The following is a 23577-nucleotide window of genomic DNA, read 5'->3' as shown; positions in this document are numbered from 1 at the left end:
TTCCTTTGCAGGACTTACCACATTTGTCGTGCATTGTTTTTGAAATTATTTTTTGATGTCTCTCTTTCATCCCCCAAGGTCAGGGATCATGCCTGTCATCTTCGTTATCTCCCCTGCACTGGGCTCAGTGCTCAGAACACGAAGGTGTGCGCAGCGACGGCTGAAGCTGCTCAGATGGTGTGGAAGTGGCATTTGTGTAAAGAGTGCTCCGTGCAGCCTGCTCTACTCTTTTGCTCAGGCATCAGCACTCTGCTGCCCAGTAAGAGATCAGAAGTGAATTTTATGCAGACTAGCTTTCGAAACTTGGCTCAAAAGGCAAAAAAAGAAATGAATGCCTGACATGAAATTAATTTACAAATCAGTTTATTTACAGATTTTTCTCTTTTCTTAAAGTACATTTCAGTTAACAAATCTATTTACACAGGTGTACATGGGACTTCATCCCAGTTATTTTACAGATCATACTTACAAACCACACCCTAAGTCTTCTGTGCGAAGTTGCACTGGATGTGACTATTGGCTGAAAAGGGCCTGATGACCAGGCTATTTACAAATACACAGTAAACGGGTTTGTTTTTCATGTCTGCACAGTACAGTACACACAGGGAGGCTGGGCCTCCCAGGGGACGCTTTGCAATGTGTTTACCGAGAAAGGCTTTGCAAAGTTCAGAAGGAAAAGCTATGAAACATAGGTTAATTAAAATGACAGTACCTCTTTTACATCAGTTTACATTTTTTCTTCACATTTTTATAATACAAAGATACCTTATTGAATTGTTGCACAACCAGTTTAAGATGATTTGTAAACATGTAAATTTCTACAATTTGCATTAAACATCATTGTAGTTTCTATCATTTGCTCTTTGAATTAATGTTTTATTCACTAGTATTCTTAAGGTAGTAAAAGAAGATGTAAGTTTGAACTTCTTGCAGAAAAGTTATGAGTCTCTAACGCTGTGCGAGTATACACTTTATTCAAGTATTGCAAAAAGCTAAGGCCACTTTTTTTCAAGACAAGAAAGTGAACAAAATTGTTTTTATCAATAGGCCACAACACTCTTATGAGCAATGAAATCTCTTTTGAAAGATAATTTCTCAGAGACCTGTAGTCACAGAAGGAATTTTCCTTTCTTTTTGTAAAGGAAAAACAAATTACCTTCCTTATTAACTACTTTTGAGCTCTTCCCATTTTTCCCTAGAGTAAAAATTCCTATTTAGACCTGAAGAGGGAATCTATACCCTGTACTTATTTAACCCAGAGTGAAGTACCCTGGATAGCACAAATTATTTTGGACTCAGAAATAAATCTGAAGCCTATAGGTTGGTTTACTGCTAAATTCTGATAGTGCTATTATTCTAAAAGATATTACTGCTGATGCAAAGATCTTTTTCTTAGAGGAATTATGAACAGTGAAAGAGGATGGGAGTGTGGGGAGAAGGAACAAAGATTACAAAGAGGGAGTATTTAGATTCTTGGTTAAGAGGCAGAGCTTGATTAAAAAGATCCCAATATGGAACGAGTGGATTGGTATCCATGTTTGTTATTCCTAATGCTAACAATGAACCCCTTTTCAATTGTATCCAAATAGTTACAACAGTAAGAAATCTGCGGATTATAGTTTCCCTTGTTTTCTGCTACCAAACTAGGGATAATCATTTCTAGCAAAGAGTAAGACTGATTCATTCCTGCCTCTCATCGGAAACCCAGGATTCTCAAGACAGTAACAAGAGCTGGAGTATGTTGGGACTGCTACTGCCAGATTCTTGGCAGCATTCTTACCAGGGAACTTTAAGTCCAGGATGCTGATTCCATGGACTTATATCATCTTTTTTTTTCCTTTTTTTGGAATCACAAAGTCATATAGACTAAAGATAAAACTTTATTAAAAACTGATTTAGGTCCAAATAATGAGGATGTAGAAAAACAACCTATATTCCTATATATTATTTTCATATTTGCTTATAAAAAATTTACAGCAGCTGTAAAGTTTCAGTATCATAAGGACAATGCAGTCCTACAAACAGCCAAAGAATGTAGACAAGATGTTTTTCCGTCTTTCAAACAACACAACTGAAAAGAAAAGGCTTTGCTTTTCCTTGGCTACATGAAAATAATATCTCCACACTACTGGTTAATAACCCCCTAGCTTCTCTTAATCAATTTGCTCATTATGGCTACAAGACTAGAGCTCAACATCAAAAGCCTAGAAGAAATGCTGGCAACATCAATCTGAGCATTTCCCGAGACCCTATCACAACATTTCAGTGCTTTCCTATTTGTCAAGAGCTATCATACCAGTCCTTGTGCAAAATGCAAATATTCCAATGATTATTTCAGTAAGTTTCTCATAATAACAAGATGAAACCAAAGAGAATGGAAGTGTGCATAGTGAAACATTTGAGACGCAAAGGCAAGTCTGGAGGAAAGATGCAGAAATGAACGAATGTGCACACTAAAAGATTATACCATCTTTGGGGTTTTCCTAACGTATTTTGAAGGTATACCATTCCAGGATATTTTAACTATGAATCCAGTGGATGTCTTCTATCATGCTTCTAATCAGGACCTTCAATATTAAGGCATTGACACTCACGCCTAAGATTATCCACATTCTTCTAGATTGCTTGAAGAAGGATAGGACTGATTAAGAGAAACCAGTCAAGAAGGCAGGGTGCTGAGGCCCCAGGAGAGCATCACACATGCTCTAAGGTAGCAGCTGGAGTCTATATATATTTTTTTCAGATACAGGTAATAGTTGTGAGAAGCAATGCTGCAAGAGAGGCAGAATTTGAATTTTACAGTGTCTTCAAATCATCTTATCCCATTCCTGCTACTTTCAGATGATCTTAGAAAAGTTCACTTCTTCTCATGTAATTTAACTGCCTTCTTGGACAGGTGTATGGGTTTGTTAAAACCATAGGCTTCCTGTGCAAAGACTACGAACCATAGAAGCTTCAAGATGGAAGTTTAACTATTACAAGAAGAATCTTTCACTTCTGAATAGGGACATACATTTTCAACTTAATAATTTATCTTAAAATAAATTAAAAAAATGTTCTATAGCGCAAAACAAGCACACAAACAATAGACAGTTATCTTTTTGTCTTTGGTGCACACACTCATTTCCTAAATCATTCAAGTAACAGCGTCTCTGACTTCTTGGGGAGAAATGGGAGCTGAAAGTTTGAAGGCCAAAAATGAATTATTTCCACTTCTGCCATGCCTGGATGCCTGAGATGGTCCTGAGGATCTGTGATTCTGGGAGCAGCTGGTAGAGGTTCAGAAGAAGTAAGAAAAGTGCAGGGGTCGACAAGGGGTAGAAGAACCAGCCCTGCACCAGTCCTGTAAGCCCAGTCTTCAGTGAGGGCACTTCTCTGTTTTCATGCCCACAGAGGAAAACTAAGCGTAATGCACAAGTTTAAAATTCTTTAGATGGTGCTCAGAAGGCAAGGCTACCATTGATTCCTGTCAACTTGACAGTCCACTTGGTGCTGCTCAACTGCAATAATGGAAGAAAATCATCTTCAAAAGGAAATGAAATGCACTCCACAATGGGAAATAGGCACACATTATCCAGCTTGCCTATCTGAAAGCAGTTCAGGGCTTAATACTGTCTATAGAGACTATAATGTCCATTTTCTGACTTTCATGGTATAAACCAGGATTACATTTCAGAAACGGTATGATGCACATCTATATACCTCTCCTGCTTGACTTGAGACTCAAGAAGTGATGCCCTAGTCTAAGCTAAGAGGTAAGTCTGTGTTTTCAGCCTCATCTGAGACCAGCAGGAACGCTAACAGAGGTGTAGGATTACACTGTGTGTCAGCATCGCGAGTGCAGCCCTGCCCACCAAACCACCGATTAATCCAGTGGACAGTCCCTAAGGCAAAGGCTGTAATACCAGATAGATCACACTGTCCCATGAACTCCAAACCAGTAGTCTTTAAGAACAGGTACAAGGTCCAAAAGCACTCTTGCTATGATGGAGATGGGGTGTGTATCACGAGGCAGAAAGGCCCAGGACTCACATTAGCACTCAGTGTTCGATTTATTTGCAAGATGTCACACAAGTAGCATTCTCCCCTGTTTTTCACTGATTTGATTCAGAACATCAATAGTATCTCTGATCAAGGTCTCAAAGATCCCATCAGCTAGCTGCATCTTCACGCACAACTCGTCCTCATCATAGTTCACCCACTGGGCCTCCTCCTCGTGAAGCTCCTGTACCTAGAATTTAGAAAACAGAAAGGTTAGAACATTACTGTCACACAAAAGCTAGAAGATTAATGATATTTGCTGACTTTGTAAACCCATGCATGCGAATACAGCCCAAGGAAATAAGTCAGAGAAAAATGGTAATTTATATAATGTTATCAATAGCCCTTTTAAGCTGCAAAAAGTTTGAAAAAACTCAATTGTCAAATAAAAATTTCAAATCTGTCAATCTTGACAATATTTCAGTATTTTATAGATATTAAGGATTGCAAATATGTTGTCTCTGTCAACACAAAGGAGAATACATAGAGGAATTTTAGGGGGAGAGAAACAAGCAAATTTTTAGATACATGGATTTACAATTATAAAACGCATGTATCAAAAGATAATATTGGACATGATTCTGGAGTATATAAATAAATAAGCAAAATTTCATATTTATGGAGTATTTTTTCCCTTGGTCATGCCACGTGGCTCTGTGGGATTTCAGTTCCCCAGAAGTGACAGTGGCAAATACTAAGCACTGGACCCCCAAGGAATTTCTCCCCCTCCTCCTTTTGGTATTAGAATATTCTTGAAATGTGCTATTGCTCAAGTTTATTTTAAAAGTTACTGTTATATTTTATAAAAAATGCTGTCTTTGCATTTTAGGATTTGGGGATTCCTAGCTTCCCTGGTGGCTCAGAGATTAAAGCGTCTGCCCCCAGTGCGGGAGACCTGGTTTCGATCCCTAGGTTGGGAAGATACCCTGGAGAAGGAAATGGCACCCCACCCCAGTACTCTTGCCTGGAGAATCCCATGGACAGAGAAGCCTGGCAGGCTGCAGTCCATGGGTTGCAAAGAGTCGGACACAACTGAGCGACTTCACTTTCAAGGTAAACTAAAAGGAATCAAATCAGAACAAACCGCCCAAGATGCTTTGCTTGTTGACAATAAACGTTTAAAAACTACTTATAAAAGAAACAGGTTAGACTTAACATACGTAACGATATTGTGAGTGGGATGGAGGCCAGGGGGAGGAAGTAGACTGTCAACCCTGAGCCAGTCATGAATTCAGCAAAGTTAACTGCAGTGTAGAGGGTCTCAAACCAAAGTCTTCCTCATTCTATTGTTTTCCTCTATTTCTTTGCATTGATCACTTAGGAAGGCTTTCTTATCTCTACAGTATAAAGCCGACCAAATTATTAACCATTGTCTTCTGTCTTCTTCTGCTCTTTTGAATTACAATACCTAAGTATCACTTATAAACAAAATTTGAGTATGTAAAAAAAAAAAAAAGAAAAAAAAAGCCCCAAACCCTCTATAGGAAAACTAGCTGGCAAGACTATCAATTCCAGCAAAAGTGGTAGCATAAGATAATGTAAAAAAGTTCTTGCATAATAAAAAATGTTTGTAATTCATAAAGAAATCATAAGAAAGGAAGGAGACTGTAAGTATTAGAATAAATAGGGATTTAAAAGAGTGGCAAGTGTTGCAACTACTTAGGGGGAGGAATTAAGAGACAAGAAAGAAAAAGAATAAAGTCAATGATATGTCTAAAAAAGTACCTGAGGGAACTGGAAGAACTGGGGAAAGGCAATATTCTAAGAGACAATAGCTGAGAATTTTCCAGAATTGAATAAAGATAATGAATCAACAGATTCAATAAGCACAGGGAATCCAAAGTAGGAAGAATAAAAATAAATCCATGACTAGACACATCCAGAGAAATTGCCAAACAAATATACAAACACACGCAATCTTAAATAGAAAACAAAAAGAAAAGACAAATTCTTCCATAAAGGACTGTCAGCATATTCCTCAAGATCAACAACAGAGGTCAGATTATAATGAAATAATATCTTCAAATTGCTGAAGTAAAAAGAGAGTAAGTGCTGAAATAAAAAGATGTATAGACAAAGACTACAAAGGTGAAAACTGAACTCAGAATGAAAGATGAAGAAACAATGGTTCCTCTATTAACTTCTGTTCTTTTCTGTACTTCCAATATATTTATTAAACATATTAAAGATTTGGAATAGTCATTAAACCAGCAAAAAAATTAACCTTATTAATAATAAAATTGTTAAAAGAAAAATGAACTTTTTTTTTTTAACAAAGATCAAAACATTAGCCAGTATTGGCAAAGGTAAAAAGACACGCCACTCCTGTATCAGCTGGTGAGTATGTATAATCGGTACAACCTTTCTGGAAAACAATCTGACAAACACATACAGAAGCTTTAACATTCTGCATATACTTTTAATCAGCAACTCTATTTCTAAGAATTTACTGAGTAAATTATTGGAAATAGTTACAAAGATATACCATATTGCAAGATACTTATTAAACAGTATTATTTCAAAGAATAAAAAAAAATGATTAACTGATTAAATAAATCATAATACATAATTCCACAATGGACTATTTCCACAGAAATTAAAATGGAAATTTATTTTTAAAATGATATACACTTAATAACAGGAAAATCCACATTTAATTAAGTAAAAACAATCAGAATATGAAAGAAACTATGATCCCAAACATTAAAAAAAATTCTTTGTATAAAAAGAAACTCTAAGGCTATTATGTCAAAATAATTAAGAGTTTCTACATGGTAAGATTATCATGACTGTTTTCTTTTAAATAATCAGTACTTTACATTTTGAAAATGAGCATGATTATTTATAATAAATATAATTTTAAAAACTTATTTGAAATTTCTTCTTTTGAATTGATGGTAAAATTTCTGTTTTACATGTTATGACAATTGTTTTAAATCTCAGTTCCTCTAAAATGCACATAAATTAGAATCTCCAAATGCTAAACTGGCTAAATATAACAGTGGGAATGGTGACGATGACCAGTTTATTTAGTGTTTCTTGTTGATAACGAACTCAAGTTGCTAACAGTATTATTTCACTAAACATTATGAAAAATGAACTCATGAAAAAAGTTACATAGGCCCAGGCAGTTCAGCTCACTCTCCAGCCACACGGACTTTTTGGTTCCATACTCCTTCCCATTTCACGTCTTTGCACATGTTGTCTCCTCTCCCTGAAATGCTCTTCTTTCTACACAAAACTCAGGTTGTGCTTATTCACCTTTAAGATCTCAGCTCAACTGTCACTTCCTCAGGGAAGCCTTTCCTGACCATCCTCATTAGATCAGTTTCCTGTCAATGCTTTTACAACAGCTCCCTAGTCTTCTATTTTTATAATTTATAATTACACATTTGTATAATTATATACAATGGCTAGCTTCCACCACGGACAAGGCAATGGCACCCCACTCCAGTACTCTTGCCTGGAAAAGCCCATGGATGGAGGAGCCTGGTAGGCTGCAGTCCATGGGGTCGCTAGGAGTCGGACACGACTAAGCGACTTCACTTTCACTTTTCACTTTCATGCATTGGAGAAGGAAATGGCAACCCACTCCAGTGTTCTTGCCTGGAGAATCCCAGGGACCGGGGAGCCTGGTGGGCTTCCGTCTCTGGGGTCGCACAGGGTCGGACACGACTGAAGCAACTTAGCAGCAGCTTCCACCAACAAACTGTAAAATCCACGAAGGCAGGGACTATGTCTGTCTTGCTTACTACTATAACACTGGTCCTTAATTAGCACAATTCTTGGCTAAATGCATGCAAAGATGGTTTATAGGGAATATGACCAATTCAACTGATAGTAGGGTAAATGAATGTCTCTTGGTGTGCTTTTTCTTTTAATTTCTAAAGAGGTGAAAGAAGTAACATTGTGGTAATTACTAACTCAAATCTAAACCACTACAGAAATATGAAAGCAAGTTCACCTTGAGAGGCAAAGATCTATGAATTGGTTAAAGTCCTGCTCTTATTTGTTAGGCAAGTCCCTTAATATCTTTGAATCTCATTTGTAAAACACAGTAACAGTCTATCCTACCTCATATAATTATTGTGAGGCTCAAGTAAGATATGAAAAAGAATATTTAACAAATGTTTACCTAGTAAAGTTATTACTGAGTAAATGAAGCACTAGAGGTACATATTTGGAAAAAATTGATAAACTTAAGCATTATATTTTTTTCATGATAAAATATAAAGTCCAGAGTGAAAATGCTTGGAGATAAACCTGAATCAACTAATACCTGAGTTTCCTAAGGTTTGCTACTACTTAACATCTGCTGCAGTCCATGGGGTCGCACAGAGTCGGACACGACTGAAGCGACTTAGCAGCAGCAGCAACATCTTAACATTCTTTTAGGGAAGAAAGAATGAAAGACTTTTTTCTCCTTTTTTTTTTTTTTTTGGTTGCTGTTTGATAAGCACTTTTCTAATGCTAGAAAATATACTGCAAAATGGAATAAATCCTGTCCAGCTAAATTTCTGGATAGTAATAGTGATGATGAAATGATAACAGCTAATGTTTATTGAGTTATGTGCAAGGTACTGTTCTATATATATAAATACTCATTTAATTCTCTTAATAATTGTAACAGGTAAGGACTATTATTCTCATCTTCATTTTGCAGATAGAGAAATGAGGCACAAAGAGATTAGATAATTTGTCCAAGATTACACAAGTAAAGTGCCAAAACAGGGATTTAAATTCAGGTGGTCTGGCCCTCGTCTATACTGGTCTCTTTAAATTCAGAACCTTAAGTTTGTTTCCAAACATTTTATTTCTCAAGTTCTCCACACCTACAAGATACTATTAAGTTAAATATTCATCTACTGAATTTAAAAGAAAGCAATTTTCAAACCTGATGGGCAGAGAGATATGCAGCAAATGAAGACTTTAAGACTTTACTATTATAGACTCGGGCTTTCCAGATGGCTCAGTGGTAAAGAATCCTCCTGCCAATGCAGGAGACGTGGGTTCAATCCCTAGGTCAGGAAGATCCCCTGGAGGAGGAAATGGCAACCCACTCCAGTATCCTTGCTTGGAAAATCCCATGGACAGAGGAGCTTGGTGGGCTACAGTTCACAGAGTCACAAAGAGTCGGACAGAACTGAGCACATGAGCACATTATATACTTAAGATCAATTATATTTCCTTTCCTTTAAGACTCTAACTACATTCTGATTTTGGAAAAGATGGTCAAATAAAAAACAGTTCAGTTATAGACACTGACCAGGATATGATCCACTCGGTCTCTTTTCTTTCTTCCAAATTTCATCATTTTCTGCCAATCTGTTTTGTGGTTTGGCTCCTTTTTAAGACTGAATAGCTTGAGTACTTCAGTTGCTATGAAGTTCTGTGAAAATAAGAGGAATGCATGAAACACAAACTTTTTCAGATTTAGTACTTATAAAGCAGTAAACAGATTTTTGCTAAGAATACAATGTTTATTAAAAAAAAGATCACATTAATGCAAACTTCTTTCACTTACAGTTCCACTTAGCAATTTGAAATGAAAAGCATTCCCAAATGCTCAGACTTTATTCACTTAAAGAATTTTTGTTTCTATACAACATACAAAAAAACAAGTAAAACTCACTGATGAATTTGCAAAAACAAAAATCACTTTAGAGTCCCCTCTACCCAAGAACCACCGTTAGTTTACTTCAAGCTGGCAAAACTACAAAAGAAAGTGTAAAGTAAATCTCTGAATAAGGCTTTGGTTGGGATAGCTTATTTTGAAGCACCAAGATTCAAGTATGTTAAATTAAAAAAATACTAATCAACACTTCAGTTTGAGAGGCATGGTAATTTTACTAACAGTATTTGAACTACCACCCTTTAAAAAAGCTTTAACAATATTTTTGTTGCCTTTTTTTTTTTTTAATTCCTGCCTTATAGAAGGTATTCTTCAATGACCTGAGGATACAGACAGACAAGATATGCATTTGAGATGCTGCCATTGCTGTTTAGTTGCTAAGCTGTGTCTGCCTCCTTGTCATCCCATGGACTGTAGCCTGCCAGGCTCCTCCGTCCATGGGATTTCCCAGGCAAGGATACTGAAGTGGGTTGCCATTTCCTTCTCCAGGGGAATCTACCCAACCCAGGGATTGAACCTGGGTTCTCCTGCATTGCAGGCAAATTCTTTACCACTGAGCCAGCTGGGAAGCCTCACTATAGCAATATTAAAATTGATAGGAAGCACCACTGTGTGTTATAATGATGTACATGGTCTGACGAATGCTGGTATATATTATGAATCTTATTTCAAAATGTTTGTTCTTTGTTACCAGTAAAATAATATTACTTTCTATGGTTGTTCTATTAAAAAAAACAATGTCTCTCTCACACTCACATTCACACACACACACACACACACACACACACACGCATTCAAGGATATATCGACTGCTGGGGGCTGAAAGGAATGGAGTGCACCGGGGCTTTGAAGAAGCCCCCTAGGTGGTTCTGATAATTCATTTCTCAAAGATGAACACTATTTTAAAAGTTTTTGTTTTTTTATTTTTTTTAAATTTTATTTTATTTTTAAACTTTACATAACTGTATTAGTTTTGCCAAATATCAAAATGAATCCGCCACAGGTATACATGTGTTCCCCATCCTGAACCCTCCTCCCTCCTCCCTCCCCATTCCATGGGGAGTTTTTGTTTTTTTAATCCATCAAGTCAATCTTTGAAAACTTCTTTTTCTCCTGCTTTAAGTTATGCAAAGGTCAGCAAAGGTTTTCTGTAAAAGACCAAATTGTAACTATTTCAGGCTTTGTGGGCTATATGGTCCCTATTGCAGCTACTCCACTTTGTTGTTGGTAGTAGGAAAGCAGGCCTGGACAAGATGTAAATAACTAGGTGTGGTTATGGCAACTTTATTTTTAAAAACATGTGGTGGCCTGGATTTGGCCTGTGGGCCATAGTTTGCCTACCTCTGCATATCTCATAGATATCTGTTGGTATTCTGTAAGTATGAGTATTTTTAAAAGCTTTCTATAGTTAACAATACTGTATTATATACTTCAAAGTTACTAACAGAGATCTTAAAAGTTCTCATCACAAGCAAAACAAATTTGTAACTATGTGTGGTGATGGATGTTAACCAGACATATTGTGGTGTTCTTTTTACAGTATATACAAAGATAAAATCATTACATTAAATACCTGAAACTAATATAATGTTATGAGTCAATTATATCTCAGGAAAAAAAAAGACCAAAGTGTTTAGACAGTGCCTCCTTTCATGTTATATACCAGATTAATGTGTATGCTCCTTTAATGTATTTTGATCGTCCAGATATACAACTGAATAATGTAAGACAATACATAAGTAAAATAAGTAATTGGAGGCAGCCTCTCTGGGGAAAAAATAGTTTCTATGATCAAATAAGTTTGGGAGACATAACTCTAGAGCCTTGCTACTCAAAATAATCCTACAGTCAGCAACAACAGCATCAGTTCAGAGCTTGCAGAAATGCAGAATTTCTGGTCCTACTCCAGATCTACTCCGTAAGAAATCTGCATTTTTACCAAAATCCCCAGGTGACTCAGATGCACATTAAAGTTTGAGAGGCACTGCAATGGGAATATAACCTTTGCTATATAGTTCAAGAACAGGTGAACGAGCAGAGAGGTTTTCACCCATGTGATTTTCAAGTTGGTTTGTTGAGAGTCCCTGTAGCTTCAGGGCACTTAATCTTTTCAGGGGCTTCTTAGACAACAAGCAATATTTTTTATATATCACACTATCCTACATATTTCAAAACTACATAACCAATCTGAAACCTCCAAAATCAAAGATGGAAAGATTATATCATTTATGTGTCTAGGGTTGGCATATTTGATATATGTCTTCTGATACTTTTAGAGTATTATACCTATCTCTAAATCATTAAGAACTCACCTAAAGCTCATACGAATTCTAATAATTTATCTCCCCAAGTATTTGCTAATTTCTTAAAAATATTATAAAATATATGTATATGAAATTACTGTTAAGTTTTATTTTGCAATAAGTTGAGGGTTCAGGATTCCCTGTCACCCTCACTGTTCTTTTGCTCACAGACTGAATGAACAAATATTTACTGAATATCTACTATGGAACAGGTCTTGAGGGCAGAGGAGTGAATGATACAAAAGAGTACCTGCTTTAATGACATTTATAGACCTGTAGAAAAAGAGGATCAAAAAAAAAAGGAGATACTTTGTAGTTTCCAATTTACCTTGATTTCATCAAGGTTATTTGGATTTTTCACCCGTCGGTAATAACTGGAGTTGATTCTACATGGCTTCATCCAGACAGGCTGATTCAAGTTGGGATCCTCAGCAAATATTTCCTCAAAAATCTCTTTTGTTAAATCAAAAACCGCCTTGATAGAGAAAAAGAAACAAATAAAATGGCTAAGAATCCAAATTTCAGAAAACAGTGAGAAGTTTAAAAATTAGAATTATCCTTCCCTGTTACATACCTGCTTGTACACCCTTTTACTAGTACTTTCTATATCTAGACCCTTACTGGCACAGCCAAGCAGTTTTGCAGGAATACTGATGCTGTGAAGATCATGACCTAATTCTTTCCATTTCCAAAGTTCTTCTGCTGCATCATGTACAAGAATTTCTACTTCCTCTGCAGTATGTGGGACTGCCAGTAACGTTTCACATGGCTTTTCTGGAGCTCTTTTAGGTTCTGCCATTAAAGGTACAATTGTTTCTTCGGCCTTGTTTTTTTGGATCTTGTGAGAAGAGCTCAAACCAAAGTCTTCATCAAACCAGTCTTGATCATCTCCTAACACGCTCAGGAACTCCCGGCTGATCTCAAGTTCAGCAAGTCTCTTAGCAAGCTCTTCCTGCCCACTGGCACCAAATACTGGACTTTCCTACAGAAATGGAACCATTCAAACAGATCACCACTTAGTAAACTCAGGTCACTTATTAAGTTTGGGCTTTTTTTCTTTTTTTTAAGACAAACTACATACATTACTTGTATATTTGCTATTTCTGTATAAACAAGCAAAATAAAAACAATATAATGGCTACTGATGAACAATTTAAGAAAAAACTATCCTATTTCCTATAATTCTATTTACATAAGCCTTATTATTCAGTTTTTACAAAATGTGTACTGATTAGTTTTTTCCTTTTTGTATTACCATTACTCTGTTTCTCAAGTAATGTTTGACTTCTGGGATATGGAAATGAGATAACATTTCTCACCTTTGGTGATCATTTGGTTCAAGTTACTCAAAATCATTACTGTTGTTCCACTGTCCACAGGCACCCTAAACAAGTTGATGGCCTGAGTATATGTCACAGTGGATATATTTCAGTTGTACCAGAGTCAACATCACAACTGGCAGTTTCTGCAAGGCAACTATGACTGAGTAGATATGTGAACAAACGATTTCATAGACAAGAAAGAACTTGAGAAACAATGGAAATCTCCATGGAATAAATTTGATCAGTGAATCTGGAAGGGAATCTAATCTGTGGACAGTATACAGGGGTTTTCACCCAGCATAAACCTGCCTGTGTTTGTGACAGTTCTATAGTGACCACTCATGACATAATAGAGGACAATTATACTTCAGACAGAAAAACAGCTACATGGCCTTTAAAAACTAGTACAGTGATCTGTATTTAATAAACAACACATCACCAAAATACCTATTAGGAGTTACAGAATTCAAGTGTACCACAAAGGCAAGGTTAATTGACATTTTTTTTCTAAACAAAATACTTACAGGCCTAGGACACATATCTGGTGAGGAAATCTCCTCTTTCTCATCTTCCAATTCAGACCTTAAGAAGCAAACCGGAACGCTTGGTGACTGTTCCTCAAGATTTTGGGATAGGCCTTGGGGTGGTACTTTCTTTTGATCCTCAACAAGAAGCTCCTGATTGCTAAGCTGGATTTTTTCATTCCTAGCTTTTTTGATTTGTTGTAGTTGATTGACTGTGTCTTTCACAAACACTTGGAGCAAACTGTCTGTCAGTAAGCTGACTGTTTCTAGCTGTTCCTTTGACTTTTTTTCCTCACTTACAGATGACCTCAGCTGGGCTTCCAATTGGTTCTTCTCTCTTGCTAACAGGTCCAGAAGTGGGGTAGAAAGCTTTTCTGAAACTTCGGGATATAAGTTCTCTTCCTCTTCAGTCAACTGTTGTTGCTTCTTTAATTCTTCAGAAAAGGTATTATCTAAAGTATCATCTTCTACAACAGAAGAAACCTTTTCTGTGGCATCAGAAACAAGGTCTTTGTTTTCCTCTGAAGACATCAGTGAGTCCACTGAATTCTGCTGGTGAATATGGGCTTCGAGTACCCCAGGAATGTCCTGTATATTGTCTGTCTCTACTTTAAGGTTTCTATCAACTGAGGCTTCTGTGTTATGCACACTAGGTAGAGATTTCTCATAAAAATATTCAATTGTATCCTTTTCTCTGTCAGACGTGGGACCCTCTGTATCTTTTTGTTCTTGATTATAATATTGATATTGCTCATCTGAGTAAGAGTCTTCATCTTCATTTATGTCTACATAGTCATCAAAGTTTTCTGGAATGTGAGATATTTTTTGAGGAGGAGCAAAAATCCCATGCTTCTCTTTGCACACAAAGTATACAATGCCATCATATGTTCCATTGTTATTTCCTTCAGGTTTATCCAACTCCACTCCAGCCCAAAACCCTTTGGCAAAACTAGTCACACCTTTGAACCGAAGAGTTCCTGGCTGAACATTGCCAATCAATACCCTATCACCAATGTGGAAATCAAGTAATTCATCTGCAAGAGAAGCTGAAGCCAAGGAAGGGGATTCAGTAACTCCCCGTTCATGCTCTACATCACTGCGCTCCTTATTTTTCATAAGCTCAGTGGGGGACTTGAGTTCTAACAGCCTTTCAGAGTGGACACTGCTATGAATAGAAAGGCTTTTCTCACTGAGGCACTCGCTGATTTCATCATCACTACCAAAGCTAGTGGCTCTACTTCTAGAGATGCTTGTTGCCTGTAACTTCTCTCTGCAAGACTGAGAGTCTTTCCTGAGTGACAACAAAGATGCCACCTCAAAGTTATCTTTGTACAATTCAGCTGAAATGTCTTTCTTGAAAGACGATACATCAAAATCTTCAGAGTACGATATCTCTTTAGATGCAAGTAGACGCTGTGACCAAGATGAGTCTCTGCTCTTTATATTCTTCTGTACATGAGTCTCTCTTTCTGATTGGATGTTTGGACTATGATTGATATCTTCATTTGACTGTCCCTCTTTTGTTTCTTTATTATGAAGATTTTCAATGGCTAATCTAATTAAGTCTTTCTGAACATTTATAGAATCTAAAGGAAGATCTTTTTTTGAAAGAATTTCAGATGAATCTCCCTGTTCCAGGTCTAGCTTCAGGAAGACATCAGCCTTCCTAGACTGTTTAGAACAGGCATCTTCAATTGCACTCTCCTCCAATTTTGCATATTCTACTTCTTGTATTTCTGATTTTTGACTAGACTCTTCTTCAGCCTTGACACCTGATACATCCAGAATTCTATGAGAGGCATTTAATTCTTTGAGAAGAGATAATGAAGGGACATTTTCTAGAGAATCTCCAGATTCAGCTCTTGTCCTCCTTGATGATCTCAGAATTGGAGAAGTCTGAAAGTGCTCTTCTGTCCGACCATCCAATTCAGTCATTTTCTTTGCGTAGGCAGATGAAGATTTTTCTGATACTGATCTTTCAGAACCTGTCAATGCAGCATCTTAAAGGGGGAAGAAGAAAAAAAAAATCACATCAAAATTATTGAAATCACAACTTTCAATTTCTGAAACCAAAGTTTAAATAAAAACCAAGTATTAGTGAGAAAAAGCTCTGGTCAGTAAATATGACCTGTTTTATAGTTTACCATAGGTAGTAAATTTCTCCTTTATGAATATACACTGTACCAAAAATAAATAGAACATTTAAAAATAACTAAAAGAGCTGCACTCAATATGCCGGCAAATTTGGAAAACTCAGCAGTGGCCACAGGACTGGAAAAGGTCAGTTTTCATTCCAATCCCAAAAAAAGGCAATGCCAAAGAATGCTCAAACTACTGCACAACTGCACTCATCTCACACGCTAGTAAAGAAAGGCTCAAAATTCTCCAAGCCAGGCTTCAGCAATACATGAACCGTGAACTTCCAGATGTTCAAAATGGTTTTAGAAAAGGTAGTGGAACCAGAGATCAAATTGCCAACATCCGCTGGATCCTTGAAAAAGCAAGAGAATTCCAGAAAAACATCTATTTCTGCTTTATTGACTATGCCAAAGCCTTTGACTGTGTGGATCACAATAAACTGTGGAAAATTCTGAAAGAGATGGGAATAGCAGACCACCTGAGCTGCCTCTTGAGAAATCTGTATGCAGGTCAGGAAGCAACAGTTAGGACTGGACATGGAACAAGACTGGTTCTAAATAGGAAAAGGAGTACGTTAAGGCTGTATATTGTCACCCTGCTTATTTAACTTCTATGCAGAGTACATTATGAGAAACACTGGGCTGGAAGAAGCACAAGCTGGAATCAAGATTGCCAGGAGAAATATCAAGATATGCAGATGACACCACCCTTATGGCAGAAAGTGAAGAGGAACTAAAAAGCCTCTTGATGAAAGTGAAAGAAGAGAGTGAAAAAGTTGGCTTAAAGCTCAACATTCAGAAAACGAAGATCATGGCATTTGGTCCCATTACTTCATGGGAAATAGATGGGGAAACAGTGGAAACAGTGGCTGACTTTATTTTTGGGGGCTCCAAAATCACTGCAGATGGTGACTGCAGCCATGAAATTAAAAGACACTTACTCCTTGGAAGGAAAGTTATGACCAACCTAGATAGCATATTCAAAAGCAGAGACATTACTTTGCCAACAAAGGTCTGTCTAGTCAAGGCTATGGTTTTTCCAGTGGTCATGTATGGATGTGAGAGTTGGACTGTGAAGAAAGCTGAGCACCAAAAAATTGATGCTTTTGAACTGTGGTGTTGGAGAAGACTCTTGAGAGTCCCTTGGACTGCAAGAAGATCCAACCAGTCCATTCTGAAGAAGATCAGCCCTGGGATTTCTTTGGAAGGAATGATGCTAAAGCTGAAACTCTAGTACTTTGGCCACTTCATGCGAAGAGTTGACTCACTGGAAAAGACCCTGATGCTGGGAGGGAGTGAGGGCAGGAGGAGAAGGGGACTACAGAGGATGAGATGGCCGGATGGCATCACTGACTCGATGGACATGAGTTTGGGTTAACTCCAGGAGTTGGTGATGGACAAGGAGGCCTGGCGTGCTGTGATTCATGGGATTGCAAAGAGTCAGACACGACTGAGCGACTGAACTGAACTGAACTGAAAAATCTGAAGTTTGGTATAATTTTTTAAGTGTTGTCTTAAGTTAGAAAATTAAGAAAAATGAATCAAAGTTTATGGAGAAATTGATTCTCAAATCATGCAAAACAGAACTGGATGAGGCATATTACGTATGTGTTTCAAATAGAAAAGCAATAAAGGAGGGACAAATGTACTAGTATATATACTTCTAAAAGAATGAATTTTCCCAGGGACTTCAACTAACCTCTTGAATGTAAAAAACAAAACAAAAACACCTATTTCTGCAAATATAGCACTTTAAAGAAGAAAATAATTAAGATTCAGTGAACCAACAAACCAAGAATTAAAAGTTTTGAATTCAAATCGCTGCTTTGTCATTATTGCCAGGTAGGCTTTTTCACGCCTCAGTTTTAATTCCTCATTTAATTATACTTTATTTTCAATAGTTCTTATTTTCCTTTGGACTCAACTGAAAAAAATGTATATAACCACACAGCTGAGAAATAGTGGAGGCCAACAATTACACAATCAGATACAAAATCTGATTAAGGGAGAATTTTGAGATGCTGATGACACCCTCATGGCAATTTTAGATCAATGTCTTTATGATTCAGTTTTTGTCAGTTACTGGGACAATAAAGACTGATTCATGTAACTTATTGCATAACCCGTAAATCACTTTAAAATATAAAAGTAACTTAAAATATTAAATGATCTACTATCTTTAGAAAATTCATTTTTTAACCAAATAACTTAGAGGTAGAATTGCACAGGCATTTGTGTAAATCTTTAGCCCATGTGGATACAGTGTGATTATTTTTTCTAGTTACATACCAACATGTTCAGCAATAGACTCCAGGGATCCTCTGGATCGTTCTGAGTCTGTCAGTGATTTCCAATTCTTTGCTGTTTCAGATCTTAAGTAGAAAAATTAATAAACAGAAATAAATGTATTGCTGATACTATAATAACTGGTAACAAAAAGCAGTCGATTCTTAGACAACTACTTCTTTCTACTCCACAGGAAGTATTCCAACCATTGCCACTTTCACCAAGCCTATTTCTGGCCTTCGTCACTCTCAATAGATGATCTTGCCTCTTTTAATGAGAAAAAGAGAGGCCATCAGCATGAACCTTCTGATATTCAACCTTTTTACCTACAAATTCATCTATATTCACAGCCATCCCAATTGCCTTTCCTCCTGTCTGCAAGAAGAAAAAGGTGTATCTCTTACATTTGCTCAAATTTCTTTCTGCCTCAAATCCCATAATTTCCACAGTCTCACTGATAATATCCCTCAACTAACCATTCTTTTTTCTACAATCGTTAGTCCTTCAATCTGGTGACTTTTTCCCCCCTTTAGCTTATATGTATACCTCAAGCTTAAAAAAAACAGATTCCCTCCTTTAATATTGGACTGTAGCCGATTTACAATGTTGTGTTAGGATCCGTTGTATAGTAAAGTGATTCAGTTACACATACACATATATTTATTCTTTTTCCATTTAGGTTATTACAGAATATTGAGCAAAGTTCCCCTCCCCCCATTCTTTATTCCTTCATCTGATGCTACACCACTGTTCTCTTTTATGCTTTAATTTGACATTTACCATCTTCATTTTCTTGCTTTCTTTTATTTGCAAAGTCATATTATATGCCTTCTACTCCTATTTCTTCCTAATCTCCTCAAAGGTTGCTATTTTATCATATCTAGTACTTGGCTCTCTTTTATTCTCTCTGAATGAATACTTTCTTTGGGTGAAGAAGGTTTATCCAAATGTTGCCATATTTATTGCCTCAACCATGATCTATATGTTGATCATCCCTATACATAGGGATGATCAACATATAGATCATGGTCTGCTGTTTTGGGACAGTTATGTATGATATGATTTAAATTTATTCCTTTTTACCACTTCCCTCAGTAGCAATAATAATAAAACTAATACACATATATATAATATATATATATCTCTCTAACATCTTTCCTGGATAATTCCACTTAGATGAACTATAGATACCTTAGAATTAACATTTTAAAACCAAAATCTTAAGCCTCCCACTGAGGAACACCTGATTTTCCATTTAGGTTATTAGTGTAACTTTGACTCAACCAACTGCTACTTAAGAGAAATATGACAGTCATTCAGCTTTCCCATATAACTTTAACTAGTCAAGTATATTTCTTCAATATTCCTAAAATCCATCTCCTATCTCTATTCTTATTACAGTGGATTATCTGAGGCTTGGCTTAGACTATTGTTATCCCTGCTTCTAAACTTATCCCTTTCTATCTTTCCTTCATACTGTAGTCAAAAAGATTTCTCTAAAGAGAAATATGATTCTATCATTCTCCAGTTAAAATACTCAGTAGCTTGGTTAATAAAACTATAAAAACCTTTAATCAAATGTAGAAATTAAAGTAAAACTTACATATAATGTAACATAAAGGGAAAATATATATACAACAAAAATACAAAATCTAACTATAAAAAAATCCCAGAAAGAAATATATCTAACTGTTGATGTCTGCTGTTTTGGGACAGTTATGTATGATATGATTTAAGTTTATTCCTTTTTACCACTTCCCTCAGTAGCAATAATAATAAAACTAATACACAGAGCTAACTTCGTGTGTTAGACCCTGCCCTAAGTCTTTTAACCCTGATAACAAGTTTATTACTCAGGTGTTCTTATAGGGATATAAATCCTGATTAAAAAACTGAAGTACAGAGAGGTTAAATAACTTGCCCCTAATTAAATAGCTGGCTGGTGCTGGAGCCAGGATTTAAACCCAGGTAATGCTAAATTAATTGTAATGAGTCTGTGTAACGTTTCTAAAAAAACAAAAAATACCCTAAAATATTGCCTTTAAGGTTTCACACCTTCTAAGAAAGTGAATAAGAAAATAGTAAAAATGCTTGAGTACAATATTATCACAATCTGTTTTTTATTTTTCCAGTTTCTTCTCCTAACTCTGGCAATATCCTATTGCATTCAGCTTCCATGATATGCCAAGTTTTTATGATTGCTTTTAGTCACTCATCAGTGCCTTTCTCTCTGCAATACCCACTACTTCAGTCCCACTGACCTACATAACCTCTGCTCGTTGTTCAAAATTCATTTTAAATATTCCTACCTGATTTCCTTATATATCATATTATATATTCTAATGGTGCTACTCTGTATCTTCTGTATTTGCCTTCAATGATTGCATAATATTCTATCCCTGGAAAGAACCATCATTAACAGGGTTATTCACCCATTTCTGGATGTAAAGACTGCTTACAGTGTTTACTTAATATAAAAGATGTTATGATAAACATGTTCATGCAAATAGATATTTTTGGTAGTTTGTATTTTTTCAAGCTAGATTTTCAGACGGGGAATTACTGAGTCAAAAGTTACAAACTGTTTTTGACTTTTGAAACACTGCCAAATTGTTTTTTCAAAACAACTATACCAACTTACAAAGCTGTAACAACAATGCTGGAGAGTATTATTTTCACTGCACCCTCCAGATTTCAGAATATATTTTTAAATCTGTGCCTTATTATAAATTTGATTTGTGGTTATACCATAAATAACAAATTTACTTTAGTGACACTAAAACCATAAACCAGTATTCTCACTTCTACAATTTCACAGTTACTCAAAAGATAGCTTCAACTAAAAATCTTTCCTTATTTCTTTTGCATATAAGGCAGGATATAGGTTAGTTATCAAAATTTCTACCTGTGCAGTGGAAGGGACTTGATCTTGGGTTTTTCAGAAGTTGAGGAGAGCGTTTTAATCTGAGGCTTGGCTGTTGGTGAAGTTTCCAAATCTCGGCTAAGCTCAGCTTCAGTTTTCTTAATGAATTCATCGTATGACTACGTTTAGAAAAATCAGAGGAGTCAATGTACAGAATTTTTAAAAACTATCTTAACTTAGAAAACTAAACATTTAATGGTAAAATATTCAAACAGTAAAAAAGATATTAATATAAAATTTTTACTCCCTGCATCAGTATTATTTCTCAGAGTTCTAAAATTAGTTATTTGCATAGCCTTCCTGAAATAGGTTATGTACAAGCAAGATGTACAATGTAACACTAATATCAATTAGGAAATGATACAATCTCAATTACAGAAGTGTAATACTTATGCAGCAATAATTCAGGCCCTGCCATATTAAAAAAACTCTTTAGCTGATTATATAATTATTCTTTAAAGGATGTCCTAATACTTTCCTGATATTTTTAAGTTTAGCCATTGCACTGAGTTTCAATGGCAGTAAGCTTCTTAAGGGAATCTGTACTTTGGGAATACAGATCTCAAGGAAAGAGAAGGGAGTGGTTGAGAGCATAATAGTACAGAATTGCAAAAATGCTTCTTAGTTATTAGTCATTCTATAAATAAAGCTTCAATAATTTATATAGTATACTATATACATATACTATGATTATAAAATCTAAATAAAGAACTTTTTATTGCCTTTATTTAAATCATTTAATATAATATTGAATGAGATGGATCTTTATATTTTTCTCTAGATATTTTTCTGGTTGATGTACCTATTATTGAACTTTTGGGGCAATGCTATTCAATGTAATAGTATTTCATTTAGCTTTTAATTGGTCCTCATGACCTTTGGCCACCTGATCCGAAGAGCTGACTCATCTGAAAAGACCCTGATGTGGGGAAAGATTGAGGGCAGGAGGAGAAGGGGATGACATAGGATGAGGTGGTTGGGATAGCATCACTGACTCAATGGACATGGGTTTGGGTGGACTCCAGGAATTGGTGATGGACAGGGAGGCCTGGCGTGCTGTGGTTCATGGGGCTGCAAAGAGTCGGATATGACTGAGAGGCCGAACTGAACTGAACATGACCTTCAGCAGTACTTTTAAATCGTGGGCCCCACCTTAGGTCAATTAAATAAAAATCTCTGGGAGTGAGCTTGGATATTTGTATTTTTCAAAAAACCTCCTTGATTAATTCTAATGTATAGTCAGATTGAGCACTACAGACCTATAGGATGAAGTTCAAACTCATCAGTCTGATTTCTAAAGCCCTAAATTTGATCTTCATTTTAAAATTTTGTTTCTCACTATTTTTCAGCATAGTCACTGAATCTTAATCACTTTTCTTCTAAACATATGTGCAAGTTACAATTCCTGTTCCCATCTCTGTGTTGTGTACTAATGTAAATGTCTTAGCTTCTCCAGATCTGTTAGCAGGTTTACCTTCTATGTGGAAGACAGTGTAGTGTAATGGTAAGGCCACAGAATTTGGAATTCAAGCTAAATTAAAATCCTAGTTTTAACACATTTGAGCTGCATCTCTCTGGGTATCATTAATTTCGCTGAAACTCAGTTTCCTCATCTGTAAAACAGGGATAGTAATATCCACACCTTGTTGCTTTGAGGATAAAGTGAAAAATATGTGTACAGTAATTAGCCAAGTTTCCAGCACATAAAAAGGTGCTTGAATATTTGATTAAATTAATAAACATATTAATAAAGGAGAATACATGTTTGGTTTTAGCACACAAGGACGATTAAAATAACAGAAATTTTGCCCAAAGACCTTTTTAGCACTTAGAGCACCTGGAGTCCAAGCAATGAAATCAACTGCCTTGAAAATCTGAAACTTGTTATTACTGAAAGTGACTGAGAAGAAACTGAATGACCTCAGGTGAGGCCTTCAGAAGGGGTTCTTATGATACAGGAAGTTCAGACTGGTTCTGTAACGAATATGGTGTTTAGGAATACTAGGCTGACAGAATGCATGTTAAGCCGTAGGGAAGCAACCGTAGGCAAGGACATGTAAGAGTAAGAGGCTGTGCACACTACAGCGGTAAGAAGACATCAGGTCCCAAATAGCTTGATGTCAGCAGGAATGGAAAGGGGCAAGCAAGATTTATGAAAAAAGAAATCAATGGGATCTGATAACTGAATGAATAGGAAAAAACAGAATGAGAAAGATATAAAAACTATAAAGTAATTAGCCCCCAATTAATTAATTTTAAAAATATTCAGAGGAATTTTCAGTAAAACCTTCTGTGCCCACATGCTTTTAAAGCTAAAAACAAAACAAACGAACAAAAACCAGGTTTCCAGAGTTGGGTAGAATCAAATCAGGGAAGGCTGCTAGAGTTTGGAAGGAAACTCAAGTTTA

At 36.2% G+C, this 23577-nt stretch overlaps 1 protein-coding gene across 4 annotated transcripts in view; it reads right to left on the bottom strand.

The window, feature by feature from the left end:
* Positions 1–374: 374 nt before the first annotated feature.
* Positions 375–23577, bottom strand: part of CEP350 (centrosomal protein 350) — a 160813-nt gene continuing 137610 nt past the window's right edge. For all 4 annotated transcript variants that reach the window (XM_055582851.1, XM_055582854.1, XM_055582853.1 and 1 more), the window contains 7 exons: positions 21152–21288; positions 18250–18332; positions 13823–15822; positions 12551–12958; positions 12305–12451; positions 9308–9430; positions 375–4231 (listed from right to left, as the gene is read on the bottom strand). In XM_055582851.1, coding sequence (XP_055438826.1) covers positions 4067–4231; positions 9308–9430; positions 12305–12451; positions 12551–12958; positions 13823–15822; positions 18250–18332; positions 21152–21288 — 3063 coding nt within the window. In that variant the 3' untranslated portion in view covers positions 375–4066. The remainder of the gene's footprint in view (positions 4232–9307; positions 9431–12304; positions 12452–12550; positions 12959–13822; positions 15823–18249; positions 18333–21151; positions 21289–23577) is intronic.

The sequence above is a fragment of the Bubalus kerabau genome, chromosome 5 (genome assembly GCF_029407905.1).
Source record: "Bubalus kerabau isolate K-KA32 ecotype Philippines breed swamp buffalo chromosome 5, PCC_UOA_SB_1v2, whole genome shotgun sequence".
NCBI classification, from domain to species: Eukaryota; Metazoa; Chordata; class Mammalia; order Artiodactyla; family Bovidae; genus Bubalus; species Bubalus kerabau.
This window is presented reverse-complemented; position numbering and strand designations above follow the sequence as displayed.